This window comes from Passer domesticus, chromosome 4 (assembly GCF_036417665.1).
Source record: "Passer domesticus isolate bPasDom1 chromosome 4, bPasDom1.hap1, whole genome shotgun sequence".
Taxonomy (NCBI): Eukaryota; Metazoa; Chordata; class Aves; order Passeriformes; family Passeridae; genus Passer; species Passer domesticus.
In genome coordinates, this window is record NC_087477.1 from 44,995,883 (window position 1) to 45,009,465 (window position 13,583).

Here is a 13,583-nt window from a genome sequence, read left to right on the forward strand (position 1 = left end):
TAATTCGTCCAAGGTTCCAGATTGAATTTTCTGGTGTAAGGAGTTGTATGCTCTCACATTCTTACCCTCAGGCATGCACCTATTATGTGGAAACACTGTTGTGTCATTAATAACTCTCAGTTGAGAAACCAGGTTAATTATAGCTAAAAAATTTGTTGCACAGAGTAAACAATTGTGACATTTTTTGTAGAAAAGAACCCAGAATAAGGCTGATGTTTGCACTGTATTTACAGGAGTTCAGCTCAACTGCATTGTAATTGCAGTCCTTGATGTAAGAAAGACAACTGCAGGCACACTGCAAGGCTGCTATAAACCAGTAGCCGTGGTGCTGCTGGCATTTTAAGAGCAGCAGCCAGAAGGAAAGTGCAGTCTGTGTATAATGCCTCTCAAGAACTTCAGTCCTATGTAGGTCATTAGCATGTGTGCCTTTGAGCACAGCAAAAGTAGGTACTCTCAGGCAGGGATCCAAGCTGAAGGTCTCATAAAGAGCATATTTCTGTCTGAAGCAGTGACACTCTTGGACATGTACAACTGAGACCTTTCATTGCTTTGGATATGGAATGATATATTCACACTGTCCAACAAAGATATTTTTAAGGGCAATAGATGTATTGCTAGGCAGAGTGAAACCTTTTTTTTTTTTTAAATGCCAGAATGTTCCCACTACTTCCCTGTAATGTTCTTACCCATATGGTCAAGACGGCTATTTAAAAATTAAAATAAGCATTCTGTGATACAAAATTGTTGTACTCTGCCAACAGGTATCCAAGGCAGAGATAAATTTTTAAGACCAGTTCAGAATAAGAGCCCTGAGTTTACATGGCAAGCTGGGGAGCTGCAGGGGTGGCTTTTGTGGCTTTTGTGAGAAAAGTACACCCATATTGACCAGAACCATTTTCATCTGACTCCAAAATGCACCCACTGCTGGCCAGAGGAGAGATTCCTCCCCACCACTGCCTGTGGTGACAACCATGGTGACACAAGTTGCTCCCTGGCAGCCTCTCCAGGACCATGGTAGGAGCAGATACCCATGCTGTGGTCCATGGAGAGGAGTCCACACGGGAAGAGTCTGTTCCTGAAGGACTGAAACCCAGGGGAAGGACATGTGCTGGAGCAGGGGAACATCGTGAGGAGGAACACTGAGCAGGGGAACACTCAGAGGATTGGGAATATACAGCAGTTGGGACACAAGAGTGATGCTGAGCTTGGAAAGACAGGCATGTAGGGAGTTGTGAATTTTGCCTTTGTTTCTCACTATCCCATTCTAGATTTAGACTTAAATAATGTACCACAGAGACATTCATTTACTAAATGCCAATTTTCCAGAAATGTCTGAATTTTCAGATACATATGATCTTCGTTCTCCTCCATTTTGTCCTTAGTCATGAGGATCTCCATTTCAGCAGCAAATGAAGTGATTCAGAATAGTTCACTTTCTAATGGTTAATACACATAGGAATTTCAAACATTGCATAAACATGGACAAAGCAAACCTCACAATGCCTCTGTTATACCATGCAAATATAATAATTACCTATAAAAGATCAAAAATAGAGCCTACATGTCACTCAGTGACCTGAACTCACAGTGGTAACAACAAATATCCGTAGGATTATTCACACTGCAGACAGATGTAAGATCCGGCTTTGAACAGTGTAGTGGAGCAATGGAGAGCATTGCCTCAGTCCCTGAGTCTCTCAAACACATGTGCTACATACAAGTGTGTCTACATAAATACACACACACACACACACACACACATATATATGTGCACATATACTATAACCCCAGCCTTGCTACAAGCTTTCTGCTTCACCATACCGAGGTGTGTTCACCTCAGATGACTAAATCAGTTGGAGCTATCTATATCAGTCTTCTCTGAAGCATTTCACATACATGTGAGCACTAATACATATGAACACTCAAAAATGATCACTCTTACAAACAGATACTGACTATTTTCAAACTCTCCATTATAACTGTATAAATTACATTTTGTACATCAGATATGCTCCATAGGAAGATCTGGCATTAGCAGGTCCTGGCTATTCTGTGCATCTCCAGTCTCAACACCAAGCTGATTGTCTCTATCTGGAGCTCCAAGCTCACAAAGATGTCAAAAAAATTCTTCATAACTCTTACTTTATTGATGATGACTGTCAGGACATGAGAACACTAGAGTACTAAGACAACCATTGTGTTAAAGATTATCCTCTTCCAGGGAATAAATTTTTCAGTGCATCAAAGGCACCCTGGATTGGAAGACTTTATTTGTGTGCATGTGTTTGTTTGTGTGAAGGCATGACATTGCAAAAAGAGAGTAAGTACAATAAACAGAACACAAGTATTTCACTTAAGGAAATTGAACAGCTTGAGTAAAAGAATACAGAAATGCTTTGAAGCAAAAGCATTGAGAAGAAAATGAGATGGTTGTTTAAAAAAAATAGACTAAGGTGTAAATCCATTAAAATTCTTTCTCACTGCAAAACTCAAAAATAGAAAACATATCATAAAATGAGGCTGTCACTTTTATTGCAATGTACCTTTGTGTGTTCAGGAAATGCAATCCCTCCCTAAATTTTAAAATCCAGTAAGTGAAAAAACACCAGGAGGGTAATTTGTATCTTCTGTTCTGTATAAAACAAAGGTCTGAGGTCACCACTATGGAAAAAAATGGAAACACTCTCTGAAAGGTTTTTTAACTTTATTTTTTATTGGTTTTATATTCTAATAATGAACATCAGTGCCATTTAAATACATGCATTTCACCCTACTGTATTCAAAGATAAGGGAACTTATGGTCCTTGGGGCAAAATTCTGTCATCAGTAGACAAAATAGGCCTTTTGCTGTTGAGTGTAATTTTAATTGCAGCAAATTCTCTCTTTGGCTAAGAACATGTTTATTCTGACATAACTGCATCTGACACCAAACATTACAATACTTCATTTGACTGCTGATGTCACAAACAAAAAAAAAGCGGCATGAATGATTATGTGGTTCATCTCTGCTGACAGTCTTGCTGCTACAGTTCCATTTTCAACAATACAGCCAAGCTGACTAGTGCAAATCTATCCTGAACACATGAAATATTGCTTAAAGGCTGCTTGAGCTATAACCTAAATTATGTCCACCTGGCTAAAATACTAAATTATGTTTTCTGCTATGGGCGCCCCACTGTGTCCATTCAGGATTCAAACTCCTATACACTCATACAAAAGCTCTCATCTGAGAGCTTCAGATGAAGTAGAAATAGGCCCCACCCATGAACATCCAGGTCAATAACACCAGCCAAAAATTGTCATGAGACGTTAGAAAACAAAACTTACTAATTTCAGGCTTACCCTTGGAAGTATTTTATTAGCTAACCATCAGGTGTCCTGCCTTTCATTGCACAGACATATCAACTGTTGCCACCTTCTCAGAAGTCCAAGGCTTGCTGCTTTATGCAAGCTAAGAATCTGTGGAAGGGATGGACCATATGGAAGCCAGACATTAGTGGTATTTTTAATAGTGTTTTATTAGAATTTTTCTGGGCATGAAGTGGTTGGGTGAAGAATTTTAACCAACACAAATGCTTTATATGCATCTCACAAATTCTCTCAAATTCTGTAGCAGCTCTCTCCTACCACTTACACTGTTTTGCCCATGGATAGGTGCTCCATTGGTAGCAGACTTTACAATAACATTAGGCTTTGTCTCATGGCAAACTTTGATGATTGACTGCATGCTGCGGAATTGGATACTAGGTGCTTTAGACCTTTGGTTTTGTGGCATTTATCAGTTCTCACAGATTTCCATTAGAGCTTTGAGTCTTCATATCTTCCACAGTTTGCCTTTAGAGGCAAAATTTTCTAAGATATTGGAATGATTCTCCCAAAAGAAAGATTTGGGACTGTGGTAAGAAACATGACAAAACAAATTTGAATTCATATAGACACAGAGTTTTCTCCTGTTTTGTTTTTTTGTGGGTTTTTTTTTTTTTTTTTTTTTTTTTTTTATTGTTTTTTTTGTGTCCTTCTGACTCAGGAATCCCAGCCTTCTCTCTCCGATGCACCATTTTTTTCCCCAGCTCCTCCAGAGGAAGTATCTTTTATCTTCACCATCTCCTACTTCCTTGAGGACTCCTCTGTGGTTTCAACAACCCTATGGTAGCTGGTTTCTAGGGAACTTGTACTATGATCTGCTGTCACTCCTGATATTTGATATCTGAAGTGGCCATACCTTTTCTATCTCTAGATTATTGATTTCATTATTCATTAGTATTACTGGCAAGACAGAGGTACACAAACAGTGGAAAAGAAAAATTATAATGGTCTGAATAGTAATTGTCTCTGATGTGTGCAAGTATCAGGGATGAAATGTACAGACACAGTTGAAGAAAATGGGATGTTATTTACAGGTCTGTGGGGAATAAAACAAATAATCTCACACCTACCCATACATTACTGGCTGATTAACCCTTTTGAAATAAGACAACACAAAAAGTAGAACATTTTATTCTTAGAGAGAATTGCTGTGAGGAAGGAATACTTGTCTTACTGTCTACTCCTGCTAAGAAGCACATATTTTATGGAGGCTTCCTGGGAAACTGTACTGGGTGACCTTAGAAATGGCATAACATGATGGTAGCTGTTTGTACCTTTATGAACGTACAATGGCATCCCACATAAATCACACATGTGCAATATAAGAAACTTTAATTTCCCACTGGGCTCTGCCAGCAAATTTAGACTACTTCAAAACACACTATCAGTCTGCTGTAGCCAGCAGTTTCTATAGGAAGATGTAGTGTCTTTAAAACTTCACTTTTTCCAGGAGAGACCTTCCACTTCAAGCAGTGGGCCCAGTAATGTGGGATGCTCTCCTGGAACAGCAGAAGTAGGGGAAGTGTTAATTGTGCCCATCATGTGTTAGAGCCATAGTGGGTTTCTATGTATAGGTCAAAAATTTGTGTGAAAGGATTCAAAACCATCAGTGTTATGTGGGAAGATGGTCAAAAATGCTAAGAGCAGCTACTCAGACCTAAAAAGGATTAATTCTGTTCTCCGTTGTGACTAACAGGAGAGTTGTGTTAATAGGATGAGATGGATTGGCACGTCACTTCCACCTGGCAGCTCCCTGTGCTCCACTTGCACATGCAGTGATTCACCAGCAGTGGGTGGTGAATTATGCAGAAGCAGGCAAAAGAAGATGGGATGAAATCTTCAAAAGAAGATAAGATGAAATCTTCTTTACCATCCTGAGCTCATCTGCTGAAGATGAAGATTATTTGTTCCTGGATGGCTCAATGAGTATTTTCACAATACCCAAGTTAAATAAGGAAGCTACCTGGACTTTTCAAAGGTTATTTTACAATATGATTGATCCAGTTGTTTTGTCTTTGTGGGGTACAGTCTTTCACAGGCTAATTATAGGGACAGCTTTTCTGCAGTGCTCTGTTAATATCAACTGTCAAAGTAGCACCTTGGCAAATGGGAAAGTCATTACATTTCTGTGTCAGATTCTGCCTCTTGTGCTCCCAGGGACCTGCATGTCACTGAGTTCTGCCGTAGCTCTGTAATAGGACTATGATCAATGACTCTTCTTGTGCTAGAAGATAACAGCTGGTGAGAGTAGCAGAGTTTGTCTTTTCATGCTTTGTACTATGACATACCCAACAGTTTTCAGGCTTTAAAATATTGCTCACATAAGAATACCCTGCTTTCTCACTGATTGTTCAGACAAAATTAAAAACACCCCTCAGATATTTTGTGCTGTAAGAACCGAACTCAGCTCAGCAAGGAAAACTGTTTGGGGGAAAACCATTGCCTTCCACCCGTTCTAAAATAAAAATTAAAGGGTATTTGAGCAGCAGGGATCAAAGCCTCCAGCGCTCTGCTCCAGCCGAAGCGAGGGGAACTCTGATCAGCGTTCTGTGATTGCCTGTGTGTGCTCGCACCTCGCTATGTCCCGAGACTCGCAGCGCGTTTCACCTCCGCAAAACGCCGTGCCCTGAGTGCCGGGTGAGGCACTGAGAGCATCCCCTAAGCACCGGCGAGCGCAAGGTGTATTTACCGTCTGGCTGTATTTCCATGGAAACTCTGAGTGTCACACCGTGCAGCGCTGAAATACCGGGCTCCAGGGCTGCCTGGAGCGGCCTCCTGAAATGCGCCCGCACTGCAGCCCCAGCCGCACCTCAGCCGAGCGGGCGGCGAGTGCGGCACCGGCGGCGGCACCAGCCCCGGGGCCCGGCCCTCGCCCGCGCAGCAGCACCCCGCTAAGATGCGCCGCCAGCCCCGGGGGCTGCAAGCCTCCCTCCGCTTCCTCGGAGCCGCGCTCCGCCCGCCCGCCCCGGAGCCCTGAGTGCGCCCCGGAGCCCTGAGTGCGGACCGGAGCCCTGAGTGCGCCCCGGAGCCGTGAGTGCGGACCGGAGCCCTGAGTGCGCCCCGGAGCCGTGAGTGCGGACCGGAGCCCTGAGTGCGGACCGGAGCCCTGAGTGCGGACCGGAGCCCTGAGTGCGGACCGGAGCCGCCGCCTCGCCGCGCCGCCCCCGCGGCCCCTCCTCGCCGCGGGACACGCGCGCAGGTAAACGCGGGGCGGGCGCGGAGCCGCCACGGCGGGCTCGGCACGGCTCGGCTCGGCTCGGCTCGGCACAGGTCGGTTCTGCTCTGCTCGGCGTAGCTCAGCTCCCCTCCCATCGCGGGGCGGCCGCGCAAGTTTGCGCGGGGCCCCGCCCTGCCACCGAGCGCGGGGATGGGGAGCGCATCAGCCCTGCCGAGGGTGGCGGTGTCGCGGCGGCCGCGGGTGCCGGGGGCTCGGGCTGAGAACGGGAGCGATGTTTCGGTCGCGGGGCGGTGCAGAGTGGCTCCCGAGGGAGGCGTGGAAGGGCAAAAATAACAGTCGTTCCCGTTTTGGGGTGGTTTGGTGTTTTTGCGAGCCAGGAGTTGCTGTGCTCCCTGGAAAAAAAATGTAGCCAGGCGTTTCAAGTTTTCTGCTCTGGCCAGCGAAGAGACCATTATGTTCCATAGCATTTCCTTGGAGCTGGACATACAATCTTATTAGTTGGCTTTGGCATAATTTGGGAAGTTGTATTCTTGTTTTCCGGGATAATTGCAGTTCTTTTGGTGAGACAGAGAAATAGGCATACCATTCATGTGTACAAAAACCGGGCTTTTTTTGACTTCTGAAGTAATTTCAATCTGTTGAATTCTTCCAGGTTCTCAGGCTAGTTTTTGCTGTTGCACATTATGAACAAGAACATGAGAATCAGCAGCTTTTTATCCTTAGCTTGTGTAGTGAATGCAACACCAGTGGTTTCAGATTTTGTCTCGGATGTTATCTCAGTGTGTATTGATGTGAGGGTATTATTTCTTAGGCTGTAACAACCCAGCTCAGTGCTTTCCTAAATCTTTGATGGTCGTGCAGTAACGGCCATGCATATTAACTATTTACATCTGTGTAGATGCTTAAAAACCTTCTCTGACTTTTTCTGTGCAGTCTTGATACTTCTCCAGTATTATGAGGGCAGAAAGGTTGTAATTCTGACAAATTTACACAATGTGCTTCCTCTCTGTGTGTTCACCATGGGGTTTGGGAGGTTTTTGTTTTTTGGGATTTTTTTGCTGGGGGTTTTTTGGCTGTTTTTTTTTTTTTTTTTTTTTTTTTTTTTTCTTATTTTAACATAGAGAAAGGTCATCCAAGATTGTAAATCGTTCACAGCTATAAAGATTAATTGCCCTGTTGCAAGGATTAAACTGACTGGAATGTACAAGGACCAGCCAGTCAGAGATAACTCAATAGGTATTAATATTGTGGGATATAAGCTCTTATCAATGAATAAACCTTAATATAAGTTCCATCTAATTGAAGGAACATTTATGGAAAAAACAATTGCCTTTAGAAGATGATGGTTGCCTGCCTAACTTTTGTGTTCTTGAAATTTTCCCTTTAAATATATAGAGAAATAGAAATATCCAGCCTGTTAACTGTCCTAAATTATGGTTTAGGGAATCTGTAATTTCAGTGACAGCTTTAAGTGAAAAGATGATGTTAAGTATAAGATATCAAATATATTAAATTAGGACAGATTATCTGGTGCCTCTAACTCAGCTAAATGCTAACTGCAATCATTTGACTCTTACAGTAAATATTTGAATCTACCTTGGATCCTGCCACAAAACTGCAGTCTCTACTGCCTTGAGCAGCCTAGCCTCCTGCTTCAAGCATTCCACTGAAAGTACAGGAGACCTAGGCAAGCCCACACAGAGCTCACAGGTGGAGCTGAGCACAGTCAGGAATGTGCGATGTGCAGACCAGCATTACAGAACAGGATCCTCATTTGCTTGACTGATAGATGCAGGAGGTGAAAGTGATCCAACTTTTGGAGCTGACAGCTAAAAAACCTCCAGCAGGTACCTTCAGATTAACTAAATCTGAGTTTAGAAAAGAGGCGCAAGCCACCCTGGCACTATTGTGCACTTAGTTTAGAAATACACTTCAATTATGAGGTGAAGGTATTGAAAAGGGGGTTATATTACTTAAATCTCTTTTCCACAATGGCAGGAACTTCCATTTCCCTGAAAGTTACAGCCACGTGCTGCACCGGGATTGACCAACCAACATGAGGGAGGGTGAGTGAATCTCTGAGAATAGAAGCAGCTGTTGAAACAAAGCAGGAAGATAAATTCCAATAAGTGCACACAGCCCTGTGAAGATGAGTTTGGGGACTAGAGATCAATGATATGGGAGGAAAACTCCTGTTTGCATCTTTACTACTGCTGGCACTCAGACTGACAGCAACTGGTTTCTTTTTGAGCAGGAGAAAAAGCTCAGAGAGCAAGAGATCTGCTTGGCATGTTTTGAAATTAGGGGGGAAAGTCTGCTTTCTTTTTACATTTCCAAAATTAAAAAAAAAATTCTCTTTGGGCATTTTGCAAAGGGAACTTGTGTCAGCACAGGAGCTGTCTGTTGAAACCAGTAGATTACACTGTTATTCTTTCCCTCTCTGTCTTGCTGTCACTCTGAAACTGTGACTATAGGAAGATGGTGCAGAAAAGGTTTCTATGCTTCACAGACTTTTTTGGTGCCCTGGGTATCCAGCCATGGTCTGAACAGATGCTCCTTCCTTTCAGTGCTCCTTCCTCATGGAAATGAGGACACGTGGTAGGGATGAGTTTGTCTCTCACCTGAGTCCCAGGCCAGCCAAAGCACAGAAGGAATAGAGCTGGTAAGCCCATACTGGACTTCAGAGGCACTCCTGCTAAACTTCTTCAGTACTGATGCATCTCAACAAAATATGTCTGTTTCAGAAAACCAGCATATTTCCTTTTTGTTTTTAAACTTGTATTAAAAACACAATCAACCCTTCTGCTAAATCCATACTGCAAGATCTTTATGTGGAGGTGTAGAAATCCCCAGAACCTGGCAACAACCTTTCACTTAAACCTTCAAGAAAAATTTAGTAAACATTAATTTATTAAACATGTCACAACATAACACTACATAAAATTTTGTTCCTTGGTCTTATTCTTAGCATTATATTACCTTGGTTATGCAGAAAAAGTTATGAAGTGTTAGGAAATATGAAGAAATTTCAGCAGATTTAGGAAGTCACTGTGGTACACAACCATCTTCAGTTGGTTACTAGCAACTCAGAAATTAGCTCAGAAAAATTAAGTAAAAAACTATTTACTTCATGAGCTAAGAGTACTATAAAGAGAAACTCACCAAAATGAAAACTTCTGATTGTATCAATGTAGAAATAAAGAGATTAGATCACTTACAGAATCTCTAGTCTGCTCCTTTAAAGTTGGTCTTGCAAATGTAGTCTCAGATAACACTACTTGTCTATTATATGGTTTTCCACCATTTCATTAAAGACTAGAAGAAACTGAACAGAAATAATATGCATTCATGCCTCTCTGCTCATATGCACACAATTATAATATTTAGGTTATCTAATTTCATGTATTCTGTTTTTAATTCTGTTTTAGCTGTTAAAAAGCACTTTAATATTGAGGCAAATTGGGAAGGCTCAATTTTTTCACCTCTTTCCAACATATTACCTGCAAGATCTTTTCATATATGTATATATATATGTATAGAAAGATATATATGCGCATATGTATATTTCTTCTCTTACTTGGAGGACCTTCACATCACAATACAGTAGGTGAACATTCTCAGGTTGTTTTATGGTTTGAGCTTCCCTTTGGCTTAAACTGTAACAGTAGGAACACACATGATATGAAGGAATGAGCACATCTGCACGTGTGGAGGGAACCAAATAATATCATTTCACTTTGAAAATGTCAGCATGGTGCAGCTCATTGAGGATTGCTATAATCTTGAAGAGCCCTGCCTTTTTCAGGTGACAGATACAGCCTTCTGATCTATTGACATATGCTTTGGGTTTGTAGATCTTTTTTTGTTTTCTCCTATGTAGGATTTCTAAACATTAAGCAGTTTTGTACAGAACATTGGCACTCTGGGGAATCTGGACTTTGAAACTCTAGTACATGCAAGTGTTTAAGATAAATGGAGGTTTGAAAGGAATTCTCACGTCTTTCTGTTTGTTTTAAAATGAAGACTAATATATGAAGATTCAGAAGGCAGAATAACTTTGTGCTAAGCTAGGTTTAACATCAGATGATTCTGTGCTGAATAAGTAGCATTCACTGAGTTTTCAAATGGCTGTGTATAGTTTGCTTCCAGATAACACTGTCCTCTCTATATTACATGCAATTACTTTAGGTGTTCTTTAGTTTTCCTTTCTGCTTGAGCACAGTTAAACTATATTCAGCACTTAGTAGAAGATGTTTTCTACACACACCACGTCAGGAATTCCATCTTGAATTACTGACAGTGGATTTCCTGATCCTTTTTGAAAGCTCTCACGTATTTTGTATTAGGTCTCTACTAGCAAGGTAAGAAATACTACTGCAGTTGTTAGCATATGCATTTTCAGGTGCCTTCTTTATAATTTGTAATGATATAATGATTAGCCATCTGCCCAGATGGTGACTGTAATTTCCTTACTCATATCAATGGGCTGTTATTCACATGAGTAATCTCACCGACTCGAGGTGTATTGCTTTTGTAGCTAACTGTTCCCTCATGGAAAACCTGACACTATGTTCTGCAGCAAAACACAGTTAAAAGGCAGCACCATAATGCAGACCTGTAAATTGCCATTTTCTCACGTGAGCATATAGGTAGGAGGCCTAGGAGTGCTGAACACCAAATGATAAAACTACTTAGCTAATTCACGTTGACCTGACGTTATGCAGGATCTGCCTCACGGTAGACTAACATCAATAGTAATTTATTTGCATTGAAGTAAAAGGTAAATTTATGTACTTTTACATTCTGATTAACAGCAATATCATAATTTCTTCAGATGCTAATTAATGCCTTTCTCGTTCTAAGCAGGACTGTAAAATGGATTTAGAATTCAAAGACCGTAACAACAGCACACATACCAAGAACACCTCTTCTGCAACAAAGAATTTTTCTGCCTGGGAAGACTATAAGAGTAGTGTTGATGACATGCAGTACTTTCTTATTGGGCTGTACACACTAATAAGTCTGGCTGGCTTTGTGGGAAATCTCCTTATACTAATGGCCCTACTAAAGTGCAAGCAGAAGACAGTAATAAACATTCTCATTGGAAACTTGGCCTTTTCTGACATCTTGGTTGTGCTGTTTTGTTCACCTTTCACGCTGACATCCGTCCTGCTTGACCAATGGATGTTTGGCACTGTCATGTGCCATGTAATGCCCTTCCTCCAGTGTGCCTCAGTCCTAGTTTCAACTTTGATGCTAATATCTATTGCTGCAGTCAGGTACCGCATGATAAAGTATCCCCTCTCCAACAATCTCACAGCAAAACAAGGCTATTTCTTAATAGTGATCATTTGGGCCTTTGGCTTCACAATTTGCTCCCCTCTGCCAGTTTTCCATAAAACCGTGGACCTCAGCAAAACTCTGAATTTAGAGGGACTGGAGAACAGGCTGCTGTGCATCGAGTCATGGCCTTCTGATTCCTACAGGATCGCCTTCACGATAGCCTTGCTGTTCATGCAGTACATCCTGCCGCTGGCGTGCCTGACCGCCAGTCACACCAGCGTCTGCAGGAGCATAGGTGCTAGGCTGTCAAGCAAGGAAAACAAGTTTGAAGAAAAGGAGATGATAAACCTAACTCTTCATCCCTCTAAGAGCACTGGCACGCAGGTTCAACCCTCCAGATATTCCCGGTGGAACTGTGCCTTTGGCAGAAGGCACCACAGAAGATACAGTAGAAAGACTTCAAGTGTGATGCCAGCTATTTCAAGGCATCATCAGGATACTCATTCCAGAGATGTCCCAGAAACCTCTGAAACAGAAAAAAGCCAGCTCTTTTCCTCCAGTAAATTCATCCCTGGGATCCCTATCTGTTTTGAAATGAAACCAGAAGAAAATACAGAGATCCGGAACATGATTACAGTATCCCAGTCCATCATCAGAATTAAGACAAGATCGAGGAGGGTTTTTTGCAGACTGACAGTGCTAATACTAGTTTTTGGCTTCAGCTGGATGCCTCTTCACCTTTTCCACATTGTCACAGATTTTAACGCCACACTCATTTCCAACAGGCACTTTAAATTAGTATATTGCATATGCCATTTGTTGGGTATGATGTCCTGCTGCTTGAATCCCATTCTCTATGGGTTTCTTAACAACAGCATAAAAGCTGATTTAATGTCCCTTATTCCGTGCTGCCAAATACCATGATTTTATGTGCCCCAAGATAAAGTAAAACAAACAAGTATGGCTTTCAAGCCTAGTGGTGTGTATAGCTGTAAAAGCTAAATTAGTTTAGTTTAGTTTAGTTAGTGTGACTTGGTTGTGATTAGTAGCATTTTTTTGTGGATGGATAGTTCTATGGCTTCTTGTATTTCTTGCATTGGGCAGAAATATATGCATATGTTATCATATTCTTTTATCTGTTACATGTAGGAAATCATGCCCAGTGTACAAAACCAGAATACCATTTTCATTACCCAAATTGTTGGCAACCTGTACTTTCGAATTATACAGAATATGTAATGAGTAATAAATGTGAGACAGACTACTTAGACATATCAGTATTAACTGTCAGAAAACTATAATAAAATACATATCATTTACTAAATAATTATTGTTGAGATTATTTCAGTGCCTTTGACTGTTTTCTAATATAATTAAATCTCTCTGGATGTTATCAAGAAAATATTTTTCCTTAGTTCTTTGACTCATAGTTTTCAATATCTTTGCAAGATGCTTTGCTGCTTATTCCTAGGTTGTCTTATTTCCTGGAATGGGTTTGAGGGTCCTTGTTCTTGCCTTGATTGTTTCCATCTCACTGTATTTATCCAATACAACCTATCTCTGATTTCCTCAGACAATTTTCACTCTGGCTTGTCATTTTATGTCATTTTCATCCAGCCTGAATTTATCTATAGTTATGTCTTTATTCTCACAGTGATGACACCCCTGAACATACAACACATTTCTGATCAGAGTAAGCCTTCATTATCTAAGCAAATGATAGTGGGAAAGAAAAAGAAAATGGAAAGACATCAGG

The 13,583-nt window shown here is 41.4% G+C and overlaps 1 protein-coding gene across 20 annotated transcripts; it reads left to right on the forward strand.

The window, feature by feature from the left end:
- The first annotated feature begins 6,427 nt into the window (after window positions 1-6,427).
- NPY5R (neuropeptide Y receptor Y5) lies at window positions 6,428-13,154 on the forward strand. Of its 20 annotated transcripts, none has more exons than XM_064417584.1 (4): window positions 6,428-6,565; window positions 8,543-8,610; window positions 9,054-9,206; window positions 11,411-13,154. In XM_064417584.1, exon 4 carries the CDS (start codon window positions 11,420-11,422, stop codon window positions 12,749-12,751), a length of 1,332 nt encoding a protein of 443 aa, XP_064273654.1. In that variant the 5' UTR covers window positions 6,428-6,565; window positions 8,543-8,610; window positions 9,054-9,206; window positions 11,411-11,419; the 3' UTR covers window positions 12,752-13,154. The 20 variants fall into 20 exon arrangements, with proteins under 20 accessions (XP_064273654.1, XP_064273655.1, XP_064273666.1 ...); XM_064417585.1 differs by having other exon boundaries at window positions 9,112-9,206; XM_064417579.1 differs by adding an exon at window positions 8,124-8,391 and having other exon boundaries at window positions 6,431-6,565; window positions 8,543-9,206.
- The last annotated feature ends 429 nt before the right edge of the window (window positions 13,155-13,583 follow it).